Source organism: Rhinolophus hipposideros, assembly GCF_964194185.1.
Source record: "Rhinolophus hipposideros genome assembly, chromosome: 3".
NCBI lineage: Eukaryota > Metazoa > Chordata > Mammalia > Chiroptera > Rhinolophidae > Rhinolophus > Rhinolophus hipposideros.
This window is the reverse complement of record NC_138049.1, coordinates 23,510,666-23,536,978: the sequence shown is the minus strand read 5'-3', so window position 1 is coordinate 23,536,978 and position 26,313 is coordinate 23,510,666. Positions and strand designations below refer to the sequence as shown.

General features: G+C 37.9%; 1 protein-coding gene across 1 annotated transcript in view; it reads right to left on the bottom strand.

The window, feature by feature from the left end:
* TXLNB (taxilin beta) overlaps positions 1–26,313 on the bottom strand; it is a 41,213-nt gene that overhangs the window by 6,942 nt on the left and 7,958 nt on the right. Inside the window, exons 3-8 of the mRNA XM_081045356.1 lie at positions 22,494–22,585; positions 17,602–17,772; positions 11,197–11,391; positions 9,347–9,466; positions 5,448–5,522; positions 258–350 (exon numbers count right to left, since the gene is read on the bottom strand). Coding sequence (XP_080901482.1) covers positions 258–350; positions 5,448–5,522; positions 9,347–9,466; positions 11,197–11,391; positions 17,602–17,772; positions 22,494–22,585 — 746 coding nt within the window. The remainder of the gene's footprint in view (positions 1–257; positions 351–5,447; positions 5,523–9,346; positions 9,467–11,196; positions 11,392–17,601; positions 17,773–22,493; positions 22,586–26,313) is intronic.

The window sequence follows — 26,313 nt, the reverse complement described above, 5'->3', positions numbered from 1 at the left end:
CTATCCATGGACTAGGGAAAAAAGCAGTCTTCCTTGGAAAGAAAATGTATCCTAGTGTTTTTGGACTCTTCTTAAGATTAATTCACCAGATACTTGCCAATAAAAAAATACAGCCCAAATCACATTGGCACCTATAAATGTTTCATTACTTCATGAAATGCACTGGAATATGTTAGCGAGAGAAAAATGAGCCCATAGGAGAATTGCCTGTCAAATTAGAAAATGTCAATGTTTCGTGTGGGATAAGCAATACTCACTTTATCCATTTCCTGTTTGAAAGTGGCAAACACCTCATTGCTTTTTGTCAGTGTGCTCTGGAACTCTTCAAACCTTCCAGAGTAGAGAGTGAGCTGTAAGCAGGGGAAAGAGTGAATCTATTTTAGGGCTGCTTTCTGAATGCTTCCAGAACAAAACAACATGTCATTGTTCCTGATTTGAGAAGAAAAATGATTTAAGGGAATTCTCAATACAGTGTCAGTAATACGTTCAGTTCTTTTATTGACTATCAGATCAACCTAGGTCAGTGACTATAATTGAAGAACTTCTTTAAAGAAAAATGAAATAATCAAACATGTTATCACCATTGCATGATATAATTTTTACCAACAAATATTTATTGAGCTCTGAACATATGCATGAACTCTTATGTACAAAAGTATTTAACGTGTGGCTCCTGCTTTTAAGGGACCTGCACTCTGGATGGGAAGACAATCCCAAAGACCACTTGACTATGGGACTGTGACTACAAAGTGACAAAGCAGGTAAGTGCAGTGCCTGGTCAGCGAAAGACCCATGTTTGTGTAGAAATGGTGAGCCTTGTACTTGGTCTTGGAGGAAGTGAGAATGTAGACAAATGAAAATAAGTGATACAAGAAATGTGGGCGAGACATGGAGTAGGGCTGCTGCCATTACGCAGGTTGTGCCACTCTAAACAATGACTATTTCCATTTTAGACCTTGTGGTTTTGTATATTTATGAATCCAGTGTTCTAGCCAATAGCAGTTAAATGTCCCTTTTCATCAAAATCAGTTTCTTATACCAATTTTCTACAGATGGAAATAATGAGTCTTAAGGAAGGAATGTCTTTTTCTCATTTGCACAAAAACAACATCGTATGGGTTAGCGCTGGCCAGTGTGTGGCTCACCACGGGAGGATAGAGAAGAGCCTTTGTACCTCCACATCCTTAATTCCAAAGCTTGCCTTTGGGGATTGGGTAGGATAGGAAAGGAAAGTTGTCAATACTTGATTGTTAGTGACAGTAACACAAGAATAAAATTTGGCTTTTGAAAATCATTTTAAGATAGCATGTTTTGAGTGAGTGGACATTTAATATGGATGGTTCGAGTAAGTAAAGCCTGCATTTTCAAATGAGCCTTTGGTACCTGTAAGTGCCTGGAACAGCCCCAAGTCCTCCGATGGGCACAGAAACGTCTTTTGTATAAAGAAGCAAGCCTGCAGCATCCAGCAACAAACAAGAACTTGAGGCTGCCCTTGGTAGGTAGGCTGGGATGGTTGGGTTATTGGCCAGAAGGCAGGCACCAAATGACTAGCTGCTGGTACCTGTGAGCCTGTCCTTGCAAAAGCAGAGAAATGCACACCAAATGAAAGCCAGCAGAATGAAGACGTTCTTAGTCTTGGGGTGGGAGTTAGAGGGTGTGTGTGGGAATCAAACAACCCCTGGAACCCAGAAAATGTGCTCGTCTAGAATTGTTCATTCTCAAATGATTCAGAATAGTAAAGGTTTTGCTGCACACAAGAACAACAAAAGGATACCATAAAACCTTTTCATAAAATACAAATTTTCCAAAGAAAAGTCAAACAACAGCTGACCATCATTGTGAAATCATTCGTTAGCACTGTGAGTATGTGACAGAGTTTGGGGCAACCAACTCTGGTGATCTAAAATGTGTTTCTCATGATTCTTTGGCACACAGATTACAGATGACTGGGTAAAGTCGCTTCAGGGAATTTATGGCCAGGAAGGTTTTGCACGCGTGTGCATGAACACACATGGTGTATAAGACTCTATTTGCTCTTACTATGTGCTATGAATTCTCGGTATATTTAATTCTGTTTCATTCAACATACTGGCTGGGATCCACTGAATTAATTTCAGGGCCCATGGGTAGGTCAGACCTCTCAATTTTAGAGGCTCTACCGTATTGTAAGCTCCTGTGGGACTAGCTACTAATACTGCACATGATCCCGAGACCTAAAGTGGGGGCAGCTACCCCCCAGCTGATCCTTTCACCTTCTGTCACAAAATCTGATGATTTGTATTCTTGGCCAAGCACTCTTATTAACTTAGTTGTCTTACTTCCTTCCCTTTCTTTTTCCAACTTTTCAGTAATTCCAGCAGAGTTGCATGGGGGTCACAGATTCTATGGTCTTCTGAAGTGGTCCTCCCAAGCCTCTCTTGCAGCCCTGTAGTGCAGGCTGCAGACAGGAGGGGGCAGGACTGAGCAAATGTGCGGTCCCTCTCACAGAGACAAACTTGGCAGTGTTAGCCGAGCAGCTACACCCGCCCGAGCCAGCTCTCCCTTTGTGCGGGCAAAGTGTTCTTTTTGTTTTATCAGTTGGGCAGGTTGAGAAGACAGACACACCCAGAGTGCCAAGAAATAGTGTCTTGCTTCATTACCACCTCTTCTGGCCTTTTTCTAATGATTTTTTTTCATTAAATTTTGGTAAAATATACATAACATAAAATTGATTTGCGTAACCATTTTTAAGTATAGAGTTCAGTATTGTATATTCACACTGTTGTGCAACCATTCTCCAGAACTTTTTTGTCTTGCAAAATTGAAACTCTGTACCCATTAAACAAGAGCTCTCCATTTCCCCCTTCTGGTGATTGTTTATAATGTTCTGCTTTTCTTTCTATTTGACGATACATCACAAGATCTGTGTGGATTATACCTTTCTCAAGTAACCGACTCTAACTCTCCCAGTATTCTATCTAAAAATGTACACTTTCTATTTACCAAATGGATATTTGTTTGGTAGTAGTTTCCCTCTCACTAGTTTGCTGACGTGATGCATGTTTGGTTTGGTGTGTCATGTTCCTACTCTCACTTTGGTATTACAGGAAAGCATGGAAGGGACATCCAGAGGTCATCCACAGTACCTCTCCTAACAGAGATAGAAATAGAAAGCAACTATTCTAGGGTTGGTAATAATAATTACCTCGACATTTCACTTTCAAATGGGCCGAGTCACAGACACATTCCTTTAACTGAGTACCGAATTTTAATTATAAACATTCATAGCATATAGGAAACAGAATTGTGTCCAGGAATGGTCTTAGCAAACTTGTGAGATTTGGTTTGGGAACAAGTCAATTATGATAGCAGTTGCAGAGGAATCTCCCCTCATCCTGTACTGATAAGGTGAGGACTTCTGAGTTGAAAGATTATGATGGCCAGTCTTTAACAACTTACTCACTGATCTTTCCCCTTGGGCAGTATTTTGTGTCTGCGTTGTCAGGTATTGCTGACTTTCCACATCAACTACCATCTTCATCCTTATCGATCCAATGAACACTCTATCTGTAGTGACAATTGCATTCCATTGATCATCTCTGACATTTACTCTATTGCTTTGGTTTGTATAATTGAAAACCAGACATCTCTTCCCTAAGTGTGAAGCATGCCCCAAACTGGCAAGCTGTTGTCTTATGATTGAAAAGTGACTTCCATCGAGGAAAACATAATTCATCCTTGATAGTTCCCTTGCTCAGATGGTAGAAATGGGATTAAGGACTCCCTCTCCTACCACCCATCCCTTTAAAGATATTGTACAACCAAAGGAAGTGTTTGAGTGCTATGCAAAACAATCTGTGATAGACTTTGTTTTTCAAGGTTTAAAAGTTTTAAAAATATAACATTGATGCTGAATGAGTCATTCTCTAGTCCAGAGTCTAATGATTAATCTACTCTTCTCAAGTTCATTATCTTTATTTAGCAAGGAGAAGTAGCGATCGCTTGTAACATGATGCAAACAATGAATAGCTTCAGGTATGTCGATTGTGCCTCTCAAAGCTCAGTTGTGAATAGGGCAGAGACAGGGCCAGAAGCCTTGGCTTGCTTCTCTGGACTCCTGCTACGACAGTGAGGTCACACCTCCTTCCCCCTGCCTGCCTATGGTTAGAGAGCGGCCACAGCCTGCTACCTACCCTGCACCAGGATATAATAGGTTCCGTAACCTCTTAAAGGATGACCTTGAGCTTGTAATTCTAAAGTTTGGTTGTTTAACTCTGAGTCCTTTCATTCTATTGATAGTCAAAAACATTATGGCTCCAATGTCTACGTAATTAGTATTTTTAAACAATTTTGATATATTACTGGGGGAAAACAATTCATTGTTGCATTTGGTACACACATTGGAAAAGCATGCTTTAGGAAGGTTAGAGATCCAAATGTTATCTGTGTTTCTGTGTGTGTAGTGGTATAATTTGTGATTTTAACTTTCTTAGTTTTCTTGTTTTTTATTTTACAATGAACAAGTATTCATTAAACTTTTTCATTCATTCAATCGACAGGGGCTTTTTTTTTTTTTTTTTTTTTGCTTTGGTTTGGCTTTATAATGAACGAGTATTCAGCAGTCAGCCCATAAACATTGACAAGTGAATTGCCCAAATCTTAAATTAATGCTGCCCAGCCTGGAAGGGCACTTTCTGTGAATTTATTTTATGTGATTTCACAGTTGCTTCAGCGCGTGGGCATTTCTACCAGCAAATGACCTATGGCATGATGGCTGTCCTGGAACCTGACAGGGAATGTTTGCCAGGAGAGGCAGAACCCTCAGGATACAGAAAAGATGGGTAGATCTGGCTTTCCCCCAGAGTCAGCTGTTGCATGAGGCTTTTGAATTCCCACAATCTAGTCAAAACACACACATGACATCAGAAAGCCAAATCAAAATCGTTCCTGACTTTCCACCATTTCTAGACGTTTGCCACTGATCAAACCAACCTCAGATAGTGCAAAAACTTGGGCGCTGACTCTATTTTCTAAATTCCTTTTATTGTAAATAATATCAAACAAATCAGAACATTTTCAGTACTGACAGTTATAGATGGCACATCTGAACATTTTAGGCTTTATTCTTACCTTGTTAGGGTAATGGGTGAGGGGAGAGAGAAGACATATGAACAGACAGGTCAGAACCTGGACACCAGCTCATTCTCGGTGACCATTCTGGTGCCCTCATGTGCATGTCAACAAACCTTTTGATGTTGTCAGTGCAAAGGCATTTCGTTTTCTTAGACATACATTGTGCTTTTATTCTTACTTAAAAATAATAAATATAAAGTTATTCTTCATTTGTAACTCCTGTCCCTCCGCCTCCTGCCACCTTTCGTTCACAGACTCTTGGGTAGAGCAAGGCAAGCACATCCCAAGCATTGTTTCCACCTCTTTCCCCACACCACACCAAACACACACTTCACCTGAGCCTGCAGGACTGTCTCTTGTTCCTTCAGCACATTGGCCTGAAGTTTCCACTCTGCTGCCTGGTTCAGCAACTGTGAGGAGAGAGAATGCGTGGAAGGACTGTCATTCTGTCTTTTAAATTACCATTTGGCTGTCATTGGTATAAACTCTGTATTAACTTAATAATTAACCCTCTTAGGTTAATTTTTGGGGGAACATTGTAAAGAATCTAAGAAATCTAAAAAACAACTGGTCTAAAAAGTTGGATTCTCAACTAAAAATGAGTGGTTCTATTGGGGAAAAAAAGAGAAATCATCTTCAACTGAAGCATTAATCACACAAAATTCAACCTCCTACCAAATTCTGGAATCTTCTCTTGAAATTCTGCCCAGCCATCATTCAGCCTCTGCTTGAACATGTCCAGAGCATCCCCACCTGGGGCAATGTTATGACAACTGTTCCTTTAGGTCAAACCCAAAGTTAGTCTCCTAAACCCCTGTTTACCATAGCATGCAACAGAATCCCCTAGGGCACATGTTAAAATGCTAATCCCTCTCTGAGACTATGAGTTAGAAATTATTTCGTGGGTGATTGGAATCTGTACTTAAAGCAAATACCCAAGATGGTTTAGATATGGGGGGTCCATGGATTACAGTTTGAAAAACATTGGGTTAGAAATTTGACCTATTGTTTCAAATCCTGTGTAAGGTTTACAAAATAAGTCCTGTATAAGTTTGCAAAATAAGATCTCTTTTCCTTAAGGTAGCCCTTCAAATACAACCAAAGTCCCTCATATGAAGCCTAATCAGAACTGGGAGCTGAGGGGTTAAACTGAAAAAAATTGTTTTAGGCATAAAAATGACACACACGTAAAACACGTTATTTTAAGATGTCTGTTCATCTGTTTATCCACTTTGATATAGGGCTCTGGTGTTTGTTTTGGATGTGGACTTTCAGATTGGAATTCAGAGGGGTTTGCTTTGTTTTCACAAAAATCATATCCATGATGTGCCATACAAGATTTAGAATATTTTTTATTCTTTGAACAAACATGGTGGAACCTAAACATACTTGTGAAGCCACTTGATTGTTTAATTCTCTAGAATTTTACTACTTTCTCCCAGTTTTTATAGCTACTCACGTCTAATTTGACAATTATTTCTTGCTATTTGCTTACGCCTAGTCTTTCAAAGCATTAAGCATAGTTTTCATAGAAATAATTCTTTCTTTTCACACTTCTATTGCTTCAGTTAATGTATGATTCTGTTGGTTTACATAATGCAAAAATAAGGATAACTGGAAAGAAAAGGTTTGGGAGCAAAGGGCTGATTGATTCTTGATCTGCACCATCTTACTTCATGGTAACAACCATGTGTAGACAGTCTAGAGTGACTCACTAGCCACACGATTCGACATGCTGTGGGCATCGTCAGGGCATTTACAGAGAGAATGGTGAACGTTGTGGATTAATCTGGTTAGTCATTCAGGTGGCTATCAGTTAAGAAGATTCTAATGTATTTGAAGATAGCCGATTTCAATTTTCTTCTTTTTGTTTATCTTTACTGCACAAAAGTGTCCATGAGGTCCATGTATTACTTTGGTAATCAGAGCAACAACAACAAAGAAAACAATGATATCATTATTTTTAAAACCTTGAAGGCATCTTTTGTCTTATCCAAGTTTGTTTTTTCCCATGGCTTAACCTCTCCATTTATAAGATGGGTTACATACATTCCTCTATACCTCCCAGCATGCAGTGCAGATGAATTAGTATAGAAGTGCAATAATTGGAGAGGTCTGGGCTCTCTGTGAAGTAGAAGACCTACAGTGCCCCCTCTGGCCATCTGAGCCGCATGGTGGCCCTGTACTTGGGCCACCATGTACTGGCTTTCCTAAGCAGGCCCTGTACTTGCTTTCCTAAGCAGGCTGAGGAGGCCTGTTGTGATGGGTGGTCCTTGATGGAGAGGAGGCTACTTGTTATACTTGAGTGAGGAAACCTCCCAGCTCTGATGTGATATTTCTTCACTTTCAGAAAGAAGCATCCGAGCTAGAAACTGGGTAGGTGGCTGGCCATCTTTGATGAACTGATGGCGGCCTATCTTTCTTTGACTCAAAATTGGCTATGTGTTGCCGAACCAGGGTAGGAAAATACAGAGCATGGTAGTTTCTTGCTAAGACTGGGTCACCCCTACTTCTGCCCCTCAGCTTCCCTCACAGGAATCTTTGCCTAGTCATTCCTCTGTCATGTCTCATCTATTATGTACCAAAAGTACTGATATCCTGTAGGAAGCATATTTTACCTAAGTGGGTAATTATGACAACAGTGGAACATCCATTTTCTTGGATATGATTAATAACTAAATGTTTTTTTTCTTGCTTTGAGAGCTAGGTTGTAGATGGCTTTAATGATTTCATCTTTTTATTAAGAGCACATGAACTTCTGATTTGGAATTATTCAATGTCTACTAGGTTATGTTCTTCAAAATTCATCCTTTGGTTGCTACATTTGAAAACCAAAGTTATTTTTAAATTATTATTCTAACAAAGTGAAGTGATTCTGGTCTGATTTTAAGCAAAGTCAAAGCTTGTGATCAATTGTTAAAAAGCCAACTTCCAATGATTGGTCTTTTGACTGTCCTAAATCTCTCTCTTTCTCCCCAGCAATAGACACACACTTCAACTCTTGCCTCTGAAACACACCTCTGAGTGTGATGTACTGTCACAGTTTGGGTTTGGGGGCAGACACACTTGGGTATGCAACACATCTTGGTCACCCAGCAGTGTGTGACCTTAATTAAACAAGTTGCACATCTTCTCTGAACCTCTCATTTGTAAAATGGCCTGATAGGTGTCTTGGAGTATTTGGGGTTAATGAGATGTCAGTAAAAGACACCACAGAGTTTGTTAACCCCAAAACTAATGAGTCTTCTTTGACTCCTCCCTTTCCTCCTGTCACCATCTTCAGTGCACAGCATTGCCTGCTGGTTTTACATTGAAAACATAACTTTCATCCATGGCCAGCTTTCCTTCACCACTGCCGCCTCTCTAATCCAAGCCGTCATCATAGCACACCCACATTGCTGCAGTAGCCTCCTAACTGTCCTGCTTTCTTGTCCCTCTTTCGTTCATTTTCCATTCAGGATCCAAATTCATCTTTTACAGATGCCAAGCAGATCATGTCACTTCCTTTGCTGAACCTACCCAGTCCTTTCCCATTATATTTAGAATAAAATCCAAACTATTTTCCAAGCTTACAAAGCTATACAACTTGGCTCCTGCTTATCTCTTCAACTTCATTTTGAAACTTTCTCCCACTGGCTCAACATGCTCTTGCTACCCTGACCTTTTCCCGTTTCTGGACCATGCCAAGCTGGTTCCAGCATCGGGAACTGCTGCAGACACTGCTGCTGGAGACCTCTCTTACTCCTTCTCACCAGGCAGGGCTCAGCTCAAGCCTCTCCTCTAGCGGAGGCCTTCCTTCTGCCCCTTCTCAGTTCCTCCTGCCCCTTCTCAGTTCCTCCTATTGCCCTAGTTGCACGTATTGTTATCTAAAATTACCCTTTCTTGTTTGTTTGCTTGTTAATTGCCTGTCTCTTCCTAGTTAGACGCTAGTCTCCATGCTGGGTCATGGCCTTCTCCATCTTGTTCACTACTATACCCCAACACCCAGGATGGCGCTTAGCACATGACAGGCAGTTGAGAAAGATTTGTGAATGGATACATCATTATTTTATGCAGAAAGTAGTTTAGATATAGTGCCTCCTACTGGGCTGGTTAAGTTAGTCTCTAGGGAAGCTCAGGCTCTTTCTCCATCAGTCTAGGGCTCTGTGACCCTTCTTAAAAACAACCTTCTTGGGGGTTCTCTGACCCCACGGCAGACCAGACAATCATATTGACACAAGCAAAGGATAGGTACATATTCCTTTTCACGTTTGTGTCGCTCCTCTGCTTCCTTCATCAGTTCTTGTGCCTGCTCAAGTTTTGCGTCCACCAGCTTCTGCTGCAGTTCTCTGTGTTTAAATATTTTGTCCAGATGCTAAGGGAAAAATAAAGTGCACATATCAAGCTTGACTTGTTATTGGTGCTGAAAAATGTAAATTAAAAAGTAATATTCACATAAACACACATTCTCCAGGTTTTAAGATTTAAAAAAAAGGGGAATAAATGCATTAGCATCACTTATGGCTTTGTATAAAAGCCATACATTGCTGAAGTCCCCTGCATTTTGCACTACATGCAAATGTGGTGACAAAAAGTGATGGTGCCAGAATTCAGCAAATAATTCCAAAAGGTCACATTATTTTTCTAAATTGGTAACTATTAGAATACGATGCTAGAAATGTTGTACGTCACAAGGGCTGCAACACTGTCACTCAGTATTTGGGTTCTTTCTATGGATATAGAACCACATTTAAGTGCAACATTAATTTATCATGGTGAATTCTCCTTCATACTGTTGCCTCCAGGGTTGGGAGGAAGGTCTGGGATACCAGCATGTGGCCCTAGGTTAGGCCACAACTCTGTCACTCTGGTGGCTAAGACAAGGCCAAAGGTCACAGGTGCATTGATATGCAAATGTGCTACTTTGTGCCGCCACACCTTTTGATCTCTCTACCAGTGTGGTGAAGTGTTTCTTGGTCATTAGGGGGTCCCACTGGCAAGAGGACATGAGGAATTCTATCCTTGGGTGTATATTCCTGGGAACCAGTCCCAGGAATATACAACCAGTTTACCAGGCTACCGACCTGAGATCTTTCTAAAGAATGTGGCAATGTTTCTTTGTAGCTCCTTATGTTTTGCTTTTGCCCAAACCTCCACTGTGTAACAGGGTTGATCTTTGTGACAAGGTGATCTTTGTGAAAGGGTAGCATGGCATTTTGTCTTACTGTAAGAAGTTTCTCAATTTACCTAAGTGCTGTTACCATGTGCTATTGGCTCAGTTGTTTTCTTGACAAAATCTTAGCATGTTGCCAACAAAACCACTTTGACTATGTTATGTTACATTTTAAAACAGACTTAAAATTTGGGTGCGATGGGGAAAGAAATATGATATCTCAAAATCCTAAAGTAATATCTGGAGTCTTAAAAACATATCCAATATTAAAATATAATTTTTGAATAATAAAAGATCCTTATAGTTTCCCTAATGTAAACTATTGAAAGCAAAGCTCTCTTGGCTTTTGTAACAATGGGTAAGTGATTTAGTCTCGTAGCCTCTGCTTCCATCTATAAAATATGGATAATATTTTATTATCCAGTGCATAAGATTGTTGAGACAATTAAATGACATATTGTACGCATAGTTCTTAGCATATGGCATACACTAAGTTCTGAATACATAATATCATTACAATTATATTTATTACATTACTAATACTAGTATTGGCTTGTGGGGTATATAACATACAGACCCTTAATGATACGGCGAGTTTTAAGAGGGACTGTGTGTGATATTTCTTGGCTCTGCAGAGAGTTAAAAAGGCTGAGAAATACTGTTTTCAAGGATAACTGTGCTCACAACCTACCACTTTCTATTTATTGTCTCTGCTTTGCAGTGATTCCAGTTCTGAGGAAATTCCATATGACTTTCAGCCAGGTATTTCGTAATACCATCTGGTTCTATTTGGCTCGTAGAAGAAATCCAATCCTAAATATTAATCAATTGAGAAGGCTGGCCATAACTTTCTGATTAACCACATCCCCCACCTTCTCAACCCAGGTCAGGATCTGTATGTAGTGTTCTAAGTTGTCTGATGTGGTTCTCACCTCCTCTCTGAGCTCATACTGATCAATGATGCTTTTCAGTTTCTCTGCGAGCTCTGTGTTCTCCTGACACAACTTCATATTTCGCTCACTCTGCTGCTCAATCTGGGCCTGGATATCTGTCAAGGTACTCTGGAAATGACTTGTAATCTCTTTTCTTTTCTCTTCTTCCTCACGTGCTCGCTGTAGGGTTTCTTCCTACAGAAACAAAAAAATACATAAAGCAAAATCTTTCGTTTTACTTGTTTACATCACCCCAGGTTTATAGAACGCAGGGTTACATCAATAAAAGGAGATTAGTGTGCAGGGAAAGTAGGAAGTTTTCTCTCAGTTCTCTAGAGCTAATCTTGCTCAGCCCCAAAATAAATGTATGAGCAAAGGTTTCAGTTGTGAACACACAGTCACTCGGAGCAGGTGCAGTGAGAGTCTTGAATTTGACAGCTGGTGATGAATAGGCTTGTTTTAAAGATGATGGGTCTCCTGCTGAGTGAATAAACTGCAGCGATTTCTAATAAACATGCAGTCACCCGGTTTTGATTTCTTGACTGTGGCCTGGAAGAAAAGGCACTTGGCTTTACTGATTGATGAGACAGATCACGCGTTGCTTTGGTTTGGTACCGAAAAAAGAAGAATAGATCCTACACTCCTCTATAAAAATTATGGCATATTAGCCACGTAATTGTGTTATCCAAGGTTTGTAAATATAAGTGATCACGGCATAAACTATTTTGGTAGGAAAAAATCTTTCATCAAAAAACTTGAAAAGGAAACCAAGATACCCTGTTTCCCCCAAAATAAGACCTAACTGGATAATTAGCTCTAGTGTATCTTTTGGATACAAAATTAATATAAGACCCGGTATTATGTTATGTTATATTATATTATATTGTTATGTTAATTATATTATGGACCTGGTCTTATATTATAGTAAAATGAGACTGGGTCTTATATTAATTTTTGCTCCAAAAGACGCATTAGAGCAGATTGTCCGGCAAGGTCTTATTTTTGGGGAAACACAGTAGCTAGAGATTAATTGCAGCAATTCAATAATGTAAAAGAAAATCTTAGAAAATATGCTGGATTTCTGAAGACTAATCATCCCACGTGTCATGTAGGGTAATTGAAATGTTCAATGTAAATTTTGAATCTGAAAGCAATATTAAGTTCCAAATCTTCTTTAAATCTAAAATGAAACATCTAATTTTCCCCTCTTTTGCTTTAACATGCAGGAATTGGAAATTAACTTTGGTATCATTTCTGTTCTCTTTTCTCCTAAATCAAAACTCTCCCTTCATTGCTAACTAACAATGTATCCAAATTTCTTCCATATCTATACTGAGTATTGTTTGCTTTGTGATTATTTTTCTCATTCTTTTAGAATAAAAAGATTTAATTTTGCTACATCATACCAAAGATACACTGCTGACAAGTGATACAGGCATTTTAGGATTCCTTTCAGTTATGATTAATTGTTATTATGAAAGCTTGCTTCATTTTTGGCAAGTAAAATTATACTGCATTTGCTTGCTGACCATGACCAAATTGTGTAACAGGATTTGAAAAGAGGAATAATGCTATAAACAGAAGTAATTGTGCAAATCTTTATTATGATAGTAGAATAATGTGATCAAAATAAAAACCGATGCTGAACATATATGCTCTGGAAATATTTTAATTTATCATTAAGGGTCCTCTTTCCTTTACAATATTTACACAGAATTTCTAACTCTAACATGACTCCTGATACCAGAATCATAATTTACTCATGGTATAAACATTTCTTGGGTGACAATATCTTAGGGATATTGTAGAAGATATTGGTACTTCGTAATCTGAAGAAATTAACTATCAGAGATATTTCCCTGAACGTTGTGTGCTAACACTTATTATACATAATTTCACTGCAAATGATTATGGCCATTTGTTAAGAGCAATTGAATATACATATGATAGTGATTGTTTCTTCATAGTTCCTGATTAGCTTAGAAGTCAACAAGTTCCTGGTCATAAAATTACAGACATGATCTGAATGCCATTTGCATTTATGGTTATCCCATCCATGAATGAATAAGTAAATGAAAGAACCATCTCATGCTATGCAGCAACTCTGAATTTTTCACCAGCAGCTGGCTACAAAAAAAAGGTGGATGTTATGATGGCGTTAAAAAAATGTCAAACCAACATAGCACCCATTCTTGGCCCACAAAATGACATTTTGCATTTTATATTGTGTTGTTTTTCAATGAGAGAAAAATAAATCTAGCACAATCTTACAAAATTTGAGTCAATTGATAAAGAAAATGCAATCATTTGGGCAATGAGAAAATTTTCTTTTCTTTAGCAAGCACATAATTCAAAGTAAAAATTAATAATGCCAACAAGATGGAGAGACATATCCTGAAATACCTAAGAAAACAAACTTTGCAAGCATCATGTACATCTTAGAACTGGTGCTGTGCCTGGCTTGTGATCCATCAGTGTTCTGTACATGTTTATTTAGTGAATCAATGAATTATTAATTTACATATAGACATATGAGTATGCTCATTGATATAAAGGAAAATATTGTCTCAATGAATGAAAAAATAGGAAATCTCAGGAGAGAAAAATAATCTAAAAGAAAGAACCAAGCGGAAATTCTGAAGTGAAAAGTTACAAAATATGAAATTTAAATATCACTGGGTGTACTTAGAGCAGAATAGAGATGAGAGCAGAAACTGTCAGTGAATATGAAGGTAGACCAATATAAATGATCTAATCTGAAGATAAAGGAGAAAAACAATTGGTGAAGAACATGAAGAGTGACTCAAGGACCTGTGGGACAATATCAAAGGTCTAACACACATAGACTTAGAATTTTAGAAGGAAAAGAGAGAGAATAGGGCAGAAAAAAAATATTTGGAGAACTAATGGCTGAAACTTCCCCAAATTTGGTGAAATATACAGAGAGTGCCAAAAAAATGTATACACATTTTAAGAAAGGAAAAAACTGTATTAAAATTGTAATACTCAATATATACTGATAACAAAAGATGAATACAAGTCACTTTGACGTCTGCAATTACAGGAGGTGTTCAAAGTGGTTACCATCAGCGTCTAGACATTTCTGATTATGGTGACTGCTTGAGAAACATTGACAAAAGAGTCCACTTGTATATATTTTTTTGGTACCACCGGTCTAAATTAATGATACAAGAAGATCAGCAAATCCAAAATAGGATAAATATGAAGAAAAACACACCTGGGCATAAGGTAGTCAAAGTTCTCAATACCAAAGACCAGTAGAAAAACCCTGAAAGTAGCCAGAGGTAAATGACATATCACATAAAGGGGGATAACAATTCAAATTATTGTTGATTTCCATTATTGAAATTATGGAGGTCAGAATACAGATTCTATAAAAGGCTGAGAGAAAGAAAAAAAAAACCCTTTATCAACCTAAAATTCTATATCCAATGAATATAGCCTTTAGTAATGAAAGCAAAATAAATTTTAAAGATAAACAAACAAACAAACAAACAAATAAGAGCACTAACTGCAAGCAGCTCTGTACTATAAGAAATACTAAAAGAAGTTCATCAGCTTGAAGGGAATGATACCAGACAGAACGATAAATATCTGGGTAAAAAGAGATAGTTTTGCCTTTAATTTTAAAAGATATATATATATCTTTTACATACTGGTGATACCAAAAAATGTATACATATTTATTTTAAGAGATGCTGTCTATGCTCAAGCAGTAGTTTGCCATAATCAGAAGTGTCTGGACATTGATATATTGATGGTAACTACTTTGAGCACCTCTTGTAACTGCAGAAGTCAATTAACACAGTTTTTTCATATATATATATAAAGTTTAAAGTAAAACTTATAATAGTGTCATGGGCTTTGTAAATATATGTAAATGTAATACTCATAACAATTACAGTGTAAAGATGGGTGCCAGTAAATTGACTTTAGTTACATTGTTTCTACATATTATGTAGAGTGATACAGTATTAACTCTAGGTGGACTGTGAAAAGTTAAAAATGTATATAGTAATAATTTTTGTATATATATGTATATGTATATATACATGTATGTATATATTGTATATATGTATACAATGTATATAGTAACCACTAAAAATGGAAAGAAGTATAATAAAAATGCAAGAGATAAATTAAAATGGAATTTAAAATATATTCAAATAATCCAAAGGAAGTCAGGAAAGAACAGAAAGCAGAGATGAAAAACAGTAAAGAAGTAATAAAATGGTAGATGTATATCCAGTCATTCCAACAATTACATTATATGTTAATGTACTAATACTCTAATTAAATGGCAGATATCATAAGACCGAAAAGAAGCAAAGTCCAACTATGTACTGTTTATAAGATGCACTTTAAATAAAAGGTCTCAGGTTGAAAGAGCTATGCCATACAAGCAATAAGAGTAAGAAAACTTACTTTTATTGATATCAGATAATGTAAACATCAGGATAAAGATGATTACTAAAGGGCATTTCATAGTGATAAAACAGTTAAGTCATCAAGGAGACCTAACAACCATAACGATGTATATACGTTATATAAATGCTTCAAAATACATGAAGCAAAAATTGACGTAATTGAAAGAAGCAGAAAATTCCACAATTACACTAGGAGATTTTTAAACATCCATCCCTGAACAACTGATAGAACAACTAGATAAAAATTCAGTAAAGATATAAATGATCTAGAGCTACTTGTTACTTAGGCAACATCATACCTAACATCTGGACAAAACTTCTTTCCAAGTGCATTTAATATGTTCATCAAGACAGACCACATATGATGGGCCATAAAGACAAACACTTTTAAATAATCCCTGGGTGAAAGGAAAAAAAAAATCAGAAGGGAAATTAGGAAATATTTTGAATTTGAATCCTGATTTTGACACTTAAAATATGTGTGACCTTGGACAACTGATTTGGATTGATGAGTCTCAGTGTGTTCAATAAAATGGAGATATTAACCTTCATAGCATTGTTGCAAAGATTAAATAGAATAATATATGTAAAGCATTTGGAACACGTCCTGGAATAATAATGATGCTTAATTTCATTGTCTGTATCTGGAGCCATTACTGAGGGTATATGAGTATACCCATAGGATCTCTGGCCACTTCCATCATTCTGTGTTTGAAGGCTACCCAAACAGACCAAGCCACATCATTCACCCTTTAAAACTTCTTGTTGATAAATCTTCCCACTATATCTGACTTAATATACCTCCTTACAACACTACTGAAAGCCACGAGATTTATGTTAACACAGAGCACTTTTAATTGAACATGTATCTTGAGTTGAAGACGACGCTCCCATTCCCAGTCCCCCATCTAATCCGGGGTTCAGTTGTCCCTAGAGAAATGATCGAAGAGATACCAGAAGCCCATCTCCATATACAACTCATAGTTTGAGAGTTAGAGTTCATCACACTGGCCTCCCATTTCCCAGATATCAAAAACAGTGTTAGAATATGAGTAACCATTATCTTCTTCTATTTTTCCCCCTAACTTCATTGTACAAACTCAGCAAAGATCTTAATGTCTCTTTTTCTTTGAGTATCTCCTCTTACACACATGTAATAATAACTTTCTCACAGGAATATCGGTGTCTAATTCTTGTTCATCAAAAGCTTTCAAATCTTTAGCCTCGAAAGGGGATTGTGGATGCATGCAGTATTATCTTGGAGAGCCCTGCATCTTACTTTATTGAATGTAGCTAGTGTCTGCGTGTGTAATCAAATTAACCACACTGCTAGAGGCTTATGCTCTAATTAATGAAACCCATGCAGACTGAACGAAGTGATCAGTCTATTATTCTTAGATTGAATAATCAAATCTGAAGAGCTTCAGAGTTTTTCCAAGTAGCTTTTTTTTTCAGATGACTACTGGCATTTCGGCTCTTAATTTTGCTTTACTGTGTCAATTAGCTTTCTGTCAATTTATTTCATGTCATGTAGATTTCATTATCATACAAAAAATGTTGCATTTTTACAAGTTTGTGTTTTAAAGAGTAGAACTAAGGCCTACCTCAAAAAACAAAGCAGAACAACCTGAACGTAAGAAAAAGGTATGGGGAATGGCACACATTTTGCTAAGGGCCTGCTCTATGTCAGCACTCTGTGGGCACCTTACAAATGTGCCCTCATTTAATTTTTCTCCCACCCAAACAGTGAAATTGATATAAGCCCTATTTTATGGATGAGGAAACAGGCTTGGAGAGGTAAAATAATTTATTGAAGCTCACACGTGAGCAAGTGCCAGGGTTAATACTTGAACCCAAGTCTCTCTCATTCTAAAACTCATGCTCTTTCGTGAGCAGACGTCTGTGCTTGTGTCTCATGCAAGGAAGTGTGTGTTAGGCAGGCCTTGGTGACACGTACCTTCAGGGTCTTGTTATGTCTTTGCAGCTCTCGGCACAGACTCTCCAGTTTGCTTCGAGCGAGGACAGCTCTGCTGTGTTCACTTTGTAACTGGTCCTTTTCTTTTTGGATTTGTACCTGTTTCTTTTGTAGAAGCTTCAAAGTCTTTTGTTCAGTGCGATGTTCATCCAGCTAGACATGGCCATGCGAACATAAAAGAAAATGGCAGGAATCTCTTTTGAGTTGATAAAACAAGAGCAAAAGAGGAAATGCCTAAAGATCACTCTGTGGTTAGGAACAACAATTTTTTTTCTCTTTTTTTTGCTATTATCACTTTCCCTCTGGAATCAAATGAACCTCACCAATATTACCTTTCTAGTACTGTAGACACGGTTTTAGAGCATAGCAGTGACAGGTTTTTCTTTACCATCACTATTATTATTGATTCCTTTTTAATTTGATCTTCTTTTTTGTGGTCCAGAAATAGCTTTAGCTAGTCTCCCCAATGATGCCAGTCAATATTAGGAAGGCATGTCTCAGAATCTGTAAACTGCCAGATGTCATAATAATTAATGGCTTGCATTGGGGCAATGGTCAGCAGTGTGTCTGCATGGTTTACAGTTAGTTCTCAATATTCTTTCTCAAAATAAGCGTATAGAAGCTATTTTTTAAAGTAGGAAAGAGAAAAGCAGCCTTCTGGGAAATAGAAGATGAATTCTGTGCATTGTGAGGACGGAGGAGAAGACAAAGTACCCCTTGACTAAGTATTAACGATTTGTCACCAAAGTTTCAGAAATAGGCACTGCTCAAGTCAACAGCATGAATGGCTACCATCTGTAACATGCCCAGCCGCACACCCTCTGTGCTTACGACAAATAAGTCATGACAATTGTTTTTGCTAAGCGCAGGTGGCGCCTTTTCTCGCACTCCTCCAGTAGCCATAACTAAAATGTCAGGGATGACATAGAAAATGAAACCAGTGTACCCCTAGATTTGTCATCTCAGATGCTAACGTTCTAGGGTAGGGTTGCCAGATAAAATGTGGGACCCCCAGTTAAATTTGAGTTTCAAATAAATAAGGAATAATTTTTTGGTGAAAATATATTCAAAGTAATGCATGGGACATACTTTTACTAAAAAAGATTTGTTGTTTGTTTACCTGACATGCAAAGTTAACTGGGCATTCTGTATTTTTATTTGCTAACTTTGGTAACATTTTTATGGACTTCTAGTTGGGGTGGGAGGCGTTTGGGTATCCACCTTGTGAGGCCACCAGAGACTAACATACTCTAGGAGTGTGAGTCTCAGATTGACATCAGTGTGGCCACACGCAAGGAGCAGGCTTTGGTCCATTTCCTCTGCAGGACTCAGTTCCCTGAGTGCCTGAAGTGTGCTGAAGCCGAGCAGATGCTCATCCTAATAATGACCTTGTTGGCTGATGAAGAGGAGAAGCCTTGGGGAGCCCCTGGGAGCTTCAGGACTCTAGGTGGTTCTGGCGCCTGGCATAATGGTACAAGTAGATACTCACACGACATGAGCCCTGATGCATGTCTCAGTTTCTCCATCTTAAAAAAGCATTTGTTCTTTCTGAACTAGATGAACAGAACTATCACTTTTTTTTCAGTTCAGAAGTCAGTTTACTCCTTTCCTCCCTCCCTCCTGCCACACTGTAATGTCTGTTATAAAACCTTGCCTGATCAAGCTGGGGATATTCATACATGATATTCTATCTTCAGACTTATGGGCAATTTTTACTTATTAGTAAGAATTAGCGTCAGGAAAACTAGGCTCATATTACTATAAAGAATTAATATCCTTCTGGAGGTTCAATTGGAAAAATCAGTGATATTGTATTATATATTTCTCATGCTAACCTTCTGTTCATAGGATAGATGAGGTCCTTTCGTTTTGCACCATAGTTATTAGATAGGGGTGAAACTTCTGCTTTTGTTTGGACTTTAAATGACCTATTGTCCTTTATTGAAATTTACATATTGTTATTATTGTTATTGCCATTATAGTTTAGACTTTACTTATTGAAGACTAAAACGTATGTCACGGTTTCTCAACCTTAGCACTAGTGACATTTTGGGCCAGCTAATTTTTTGTTGTGGGGTCTCTCCTGTGCATTGTACCTCTACCCACTAGATGCGGGTAGCACCCCCCCACCTCAATTGTGATATCCGCAATATCTCCAGACAGACTCTGCCTGTTGTCCCATTGTGGGCAAAGCTGTCCCTTTTGGGGGAACACTACCCTATATGATTCATCTGAGCATCAGGAGGATACCCTACATGAGTTTCATAAGTTAGAAGAGATCATCTGTGCTTACTCATTGACCATTTAATGTTATAGTTTTACTGCAAGATCATGCACATCTGAGAGTTAGCTAGGTCTGTCTTGCTTTGTTCTAAATAAAAATGCTTAACTCTCTGACAGTTTTTTATTTTAGAATGTGGCTAATTTTGTTTAAATACTTCAGACTTATGTGAATGCATATGGGGTTTCTTAATGAATGAAAACAAACATATTGCAACTGAGTCAACTGCAGTCAAATGCTGGCTTTGTGATTTAATAATAACTTGATACAGTTCTTCTGTACAATTGTAACAGTCATATAGGAAGATTTATATCTGCAGTTTCTTTTGTTCTTTCTTTTTTTATTAAGTTAAACAAGTAAAATTAATGCCAAGTAATAAATAAGAGTAGTATTAGTGATGTTGATGTAACTACATTAAAATTGAGAAAATCTATAAAAAATATTCCTCCTAGATCATTTCTTAATTTAGTCATGGGCTGTCCTTATTTATTAATGAGCTTATCCTTGTTTATTAATGGACAGTACAGTAGATTATTTATTAATGAATAGTACAGTAATATTACAGGATTGAGAATCTGTAAGGATGAGTGAACTAGAGTGGCAATTTGATGCACAGCTTTGAATATGATGATTTATTCTATTTAACACTTATGTTTCAGACACTTTCTATATTAATATCCAAATCAGTGAGCAGGGAAATAGGTTTTAGTCTCCAAGTAAAAGATTGAAAGTCCTCATAATTTTTCCTTTCTGAAAAGGAAATGTAACTTTTTTTTGGCCAATCATCTCCTATTTATTTTTTCTAGAATTATCTTTTAAAGTTTACCATAATGTAAGACCAGGTCGAATATAATATAATATAATATAATATAATATAATATAATATAATATAATATAATATAATATAATATAACATAATATAATATAATACAATACAATACAATATAATATAATAATAATATAATACAATACAATATAATACAATACAATACAATATAATACAATACAGGGTCTTATATGAGATTAGAAATATTTTTCTAGATTATGAGATTAGAAATATTTTTGTATTGTATATTCAGCATTTTTCTTATATCATCATGGTGTAGTTTATGTGATTAAAAAAGAATTAAAAAGTATTGTTGGCTGGCAGAGTTAAGCATTCAGCAAGTCCTTCAGGGTTTCGGAATTTCTCTGGGTTGATTGCATAATAATTCAACATATTAGGAAGTGCCAAGATAAAAAAAAGAACAAACAAGGATTATAGGACTAAAGTTAGAGTGTGGGGTGGGGGGAGAAGCAAAAATAGTCACTCATTAAACTCTACTCCATTCATAGGGATAAGACGTCACTAGGGACCCGAGAGGTTTGTGGCTCTGAAGCGTATTTGGTTTGGGATGCCCTCTTTTTTAAAACAAAAACCAAAGAGCAAAATTCAGAAAAGGGAATTATGTCCAGGGCCTCAGAGGGGCCCATGCAAGTGAGAAGCCCTGACTCTTAAACTTCTTTGGCTGCAAGATAAATCTGCTTTCAGGAGCAGGTCCACCTACTGCGTTGGAGGAATTGTTTTGCTGTGTGTGTGGATGTAAGTTTCATTTTCCTGTCACTGTTTTTCCAAATGAAATAAGTAACTGAAAAAAAAATTTTTTAAGAAAAGAAGCAGATATGAGGGAGAAGTATTAGGTTGGTGCAAAAGTAATTGCAATTTTTGCAATTCTTTTTAGCCTTTTAAACCACAATTACTTTTTGAACCAACCTCGCTTCACTTGAGAGGCTGCCACTTCTCAGCGGTGGGCCTCACACACCCTGTGGTGGTACACACACCTGGGATTTCGCTCCTTCAGCAAGTGTTTGTGGGGATTTACTGATACCAGACGTATTGGCTTCATCGAACACTCCCTTTTTTCCCAACTGGCCCATTGTAGGAGTACTGGTGAAAAAAGAACGCACATCATGGATTCTCTAATGTCTGGGAGTGGCTTCTCTTCCTCCCAGTATCCCTAACTTATTGAGAGGGAGGCTGCATGTGGAAGACCTAGAACTGGGCACAACACAGTCCACATCGAATGCTTTGCCATTGTAGGGGAGGGAATGTAGATCAAAGAGAATGAATGAGTGAATGAATGAATGAATGACTAAAGTCAAGACCAAATGAGAATGTGTCACAAATTGAGGGAGTGGGAATAACTCAAACTTCTGTTTTTTTGAGGGGACCCCCCTCAAAGAAATGGGGCACAGACCAAATGAAAGTTTGCCTTTATGTTGAGTGTACTTATGTTTTATTGCAAAGCCAAAAATAACTTTAAAATATTCACAATTTTCAATTATCTATAATTCTCTCTTCTATCCCCTAAATTATACACATGCTGGAAGGTGGAATAGACTCCAACTCTATCCTCTTTTCCCCCTTCTGCTGTTATTCCTCAGTTTTTCTGGGTTTTTTTTCCTTTAAAAATTTTTTTTGAATTCTAGCTTTGTCTTGTCTGAGGTAACCGGTTATGGTCTATAATGATGTGCCTGGAAAACTAGCAGCCTCCTTTTCCTCAGCTATAACTGGAGCCTGAATCTAAGAAAAACAGTTAATCAAAAATCTTACCAATTCAGCATACTTCTTGAATAAAAAATCAAGCTTTTCTTCAGGAGTTTGTAACTTGTTCAGAGTTTGCATTAGTAGGTTGGCTTCTTTGCCTTAAAAGAAAACAAAAAGTATAAAGACATTTTTAAAAGTAAGTGTTGAACTTAAAGTCAGATGATACGAGCTAGAATCCCAGGTTGTCCACTCACTAGGTACTATCCACCCTTGACCAAGCCACTTAACCTCTCTGAGCCTCAGATATACATCTCATTTCCTGTAAGAAGGGATAGCACCGACCTTACAGAGTAACAGAGAATTAGTTGAGAACTTTGTGAAACTGTGTGGTATAGTATTAGGCTAATGGTAGAATCTCAATAAATGTCTGCTATAACAGTAATCTCCAAATTTTCATCCCAAGAATTCATTCTCATTATTCCCCCTCAGCCCTTATTCTAAATGTTCAAAAGAATTTTGAAAATATCAAAAGTATCAAAAACACCGACTTCATGAAAGAATAAATCACCCATTTCCCCAATTGATGATGATGATGATGATGATGATGATGATGATGATCATGATAATAATAATGAGAAGGAGACGGAGACAGAGACGGAGACGGAGACGAAGACAACAAAGAAGAAGCCATCACAATTTCTGACTACCATGAAACGGCCAGCATTGATACATGGAGTTGCTGGAATTCCTGCCTAAAGCAGAGAAACTTGACTCTTTAGTCTGTCATTTTTTGTTGTTCTTTTAGTACCTCTTTCCTCTCTTTTTTGGGGGAATCCCATTCTCTTGTTCCTGTGCATGAACCCCTTCCATGGGGTTTGGGTGGGAATAAGTCTAATCATATTTCTTATCAAGCAGAGAATGAAATCAATATATAGAGAAAATGGACCCAAGACCTGGAGGGCCTTGTCCACAGGCTGCTATGTCTCTTTCTGGTTCCAGGTTTCGCCTGCCTGGGCATTCCTTCCCTTCTCTCTCACAGACCTTAATCTCTGTTGGCAGTTTCATTTTCTGTTCCCGGTTGGAGTTTATGCTATATTTTAAGTCTCATCTGTTCATGATTATTTGACAGTAAGCCTCAGATTCTTTTTCTTTTCTTTCCTCATTGTTCTTCCTTTTGTCTACTTCAGCTCCAACTGCCCAGCCTGCCTTTCTGTGGTGCATGGGAATCTTGTCTTTAAGTAGCCATTGGGAGGGAAGAGAGGGACCCCAAGGCCTACCTCTACCACTGAGCATATCTTCTCAAAAGTCCTATCGAGGTGAAAGAGTGAGAATCACTCTGTCTAATCTGAGTAGGGCAGTCAAGCCATACAGTAGAGCCCATATCCTGATACAAATCTGCTTAAGAAGATTAGCAGTTTTGACAACCTCTCCCCCAAGAAAAGGCATTTCCCCTTTGCTGGAACTTTTGCTTTCATCCTGGACAGGCAGATAAATCATGGAATTAAGGTTGCCAGATAAAATACAGAACATGGGACATAGTTCTAAAAAAATTGCGTATTGTATTGTTTATCTGAAATTCAAATTTCCCTGGGCATCCTGTGTTTTATTTGCTAAATCTGGTAACTCCAATGGCATCAAAGAATTTTAGGTCTAGAAGGAACTTCAAAGAGTACACAGACAACTGGTTAATTTTAAAGATAAGAATCTAAGGTCCAGAGAGTCCAAAGTTACATGATTAATACTAGCAGAGCCAAGGCTTGAATCCAAGGTTTGTCTGCTTGCTCTAAATTGCTCTACTCCCATGTGGAACTCTGATGCCAAAGAAACCTAGAGAAATAAAAGGAAACTTTTTTTTGGGGGGAAAAAAATGACCTCATTCCTAACAGCTGGTTTTGTCTGTCTTTGCCCAGTGAGTCAGTTCATATTAGCGACATGGCCTAAGAGGGGAGAAGGTAGGTATGCGTGGTGCCCCACCAGCTCTCCAATTGTGGCCTGTGGCATAACATCCTGCCCTTAAACTGAAAATCACTGCTGCCCCACCCCCACCAGGACTAGACTCTGACTTATTTCTCTAGCAACTGGGATGATTTATATTGTACAGGTCAGGCAATCTCTTCATCCTTGTCTTTAATCTGCGGAGGGTGCCCACATGAAGTCTGCTGTCCTGAGTTAGTGTCATCTGTTAAAAGCAGGAGACTGTACTGTTGATCAGATTTGGTCAAGGACCCAGCACAGTGTTTGGCTCAGGGCAAGTGCTCAGTAAATGTTGGTCATAATGGGACAAAACAAAGCATACCAGTGCACACGACTGTCAAGTGAATACTGTCTTGAAGACAACTGTGTGATTTAGAGGAAAGATAGGTCTTACTGTCACCTGTGCCGTTTAGTGTATGCTAGGGTACCTCGCAGTGTGAATACCAACACCTAAAACCATTATGTGTCTCATTTGGGGAAACAGAGATGCTCAAGTGAGTCCAATGGCTCTCTTTGTCAGATTTTGTATCATTAAGTATCTTCTCTCTTTTTAGTTTTCTTTAACTGTGAGAAGGTGTTTTTTGTTTATTCGTTTGTTTTTGATTGTCACACTCATTGAGGTCTTTTCTCACATGCTGTTATTTTGTACAGAAGATTAACAGTCAGTAGCATCAGTCTTCCCTTCAACAAAAAAAATCCAAGAAATCAGAACCAGGTATGTGCAGAATTCATAAATTTATGACATCGGAGAGCTTAGTTTTTAAAATTCCATTGGTTTTGATGGACGGGAGTGGTGTGTGGGTTTATCATGGAGGAGAGAAATAGACAGAGATTTGTTCTAGAAAAGCTGTGATTACAGTTCCATGGAAATGGGGTCATTTGGTGACAGTATCAGACATAAGAGGAAAGACTTTTTTCAGGGACATTTTATTGGGAGGGGGTGGTCTGCCTTCTCCCAGTGTGTCATTGTAAAGCAACATGATTGTGAGATTAGTAATAAAGAAAGCCAGTGGCAGACCTGAAGTCCCCATTAAAGGTGACATATGGCCACCATTCTGCAGCACGCTGAGGTTGGTGGTTAAGTCTATATGAAAGTAGAACCGCAGTGCATCAAGAACAACCGTGTCACTGGCACCGTCGTAGACTGAGGGAGTGTTGGAATATGAAGGAATTATTTTCACATCAAAGACACTAAGATCCTTAATGAAGTCAGCTTATAAACATGTAGACTGCGATTTTTCTTAAACTTTTAGCATAGTGATGACTGTTTATATGAAGCTTAGTGACAAATTACGTAGATTTAATGAGTGTTCAAAACTATACTTTTTCTCTTCGAAAATTGTCTTCTAGAACTTTGGGGCTAAAATGTGGTCTTGGATACACAGGTGCACCACTCTCGTCCCCTCCCAATTTCCAAGTGTGGTGGCAGAAAGCGTAAAGCAGGAAAAGATTGTGAATGTCCTTTTCAAATGTTAGACCCAGAATCATATTTCAGTGTTAACTTTGTTTTCTCTCTAACATAATTTAAAGATAATGAGGGTAATACAAATAATTTCTGAACATCTATAGATATCTTTTAAGGGAAATGTATGTATGTATGCAGATAAAAAGAATAGTGTAAGCTTCCAAGTATGTAGATAGGAAGAATAGTATACCACGGGTGCCCCCAAAATGTATACAAGTGGACACTTGGGTCAACGTTGCTCAAGCAGTAGTTCGCTGTAATCAGATGTGTCTGGACGCTGATGGTAACCACTTTGAGCACCTCTTGTAATTGCAGAAGTCATACGTGACTTGTATTCATCTTCTGTTATTGGTATATATTGAGTATTACAATTTTAACACAGTTTTCCTCTCTTAAAATGTGTATACATTTTTGGGGATACCCTCTGTAGTTTAATTCACACTGGGC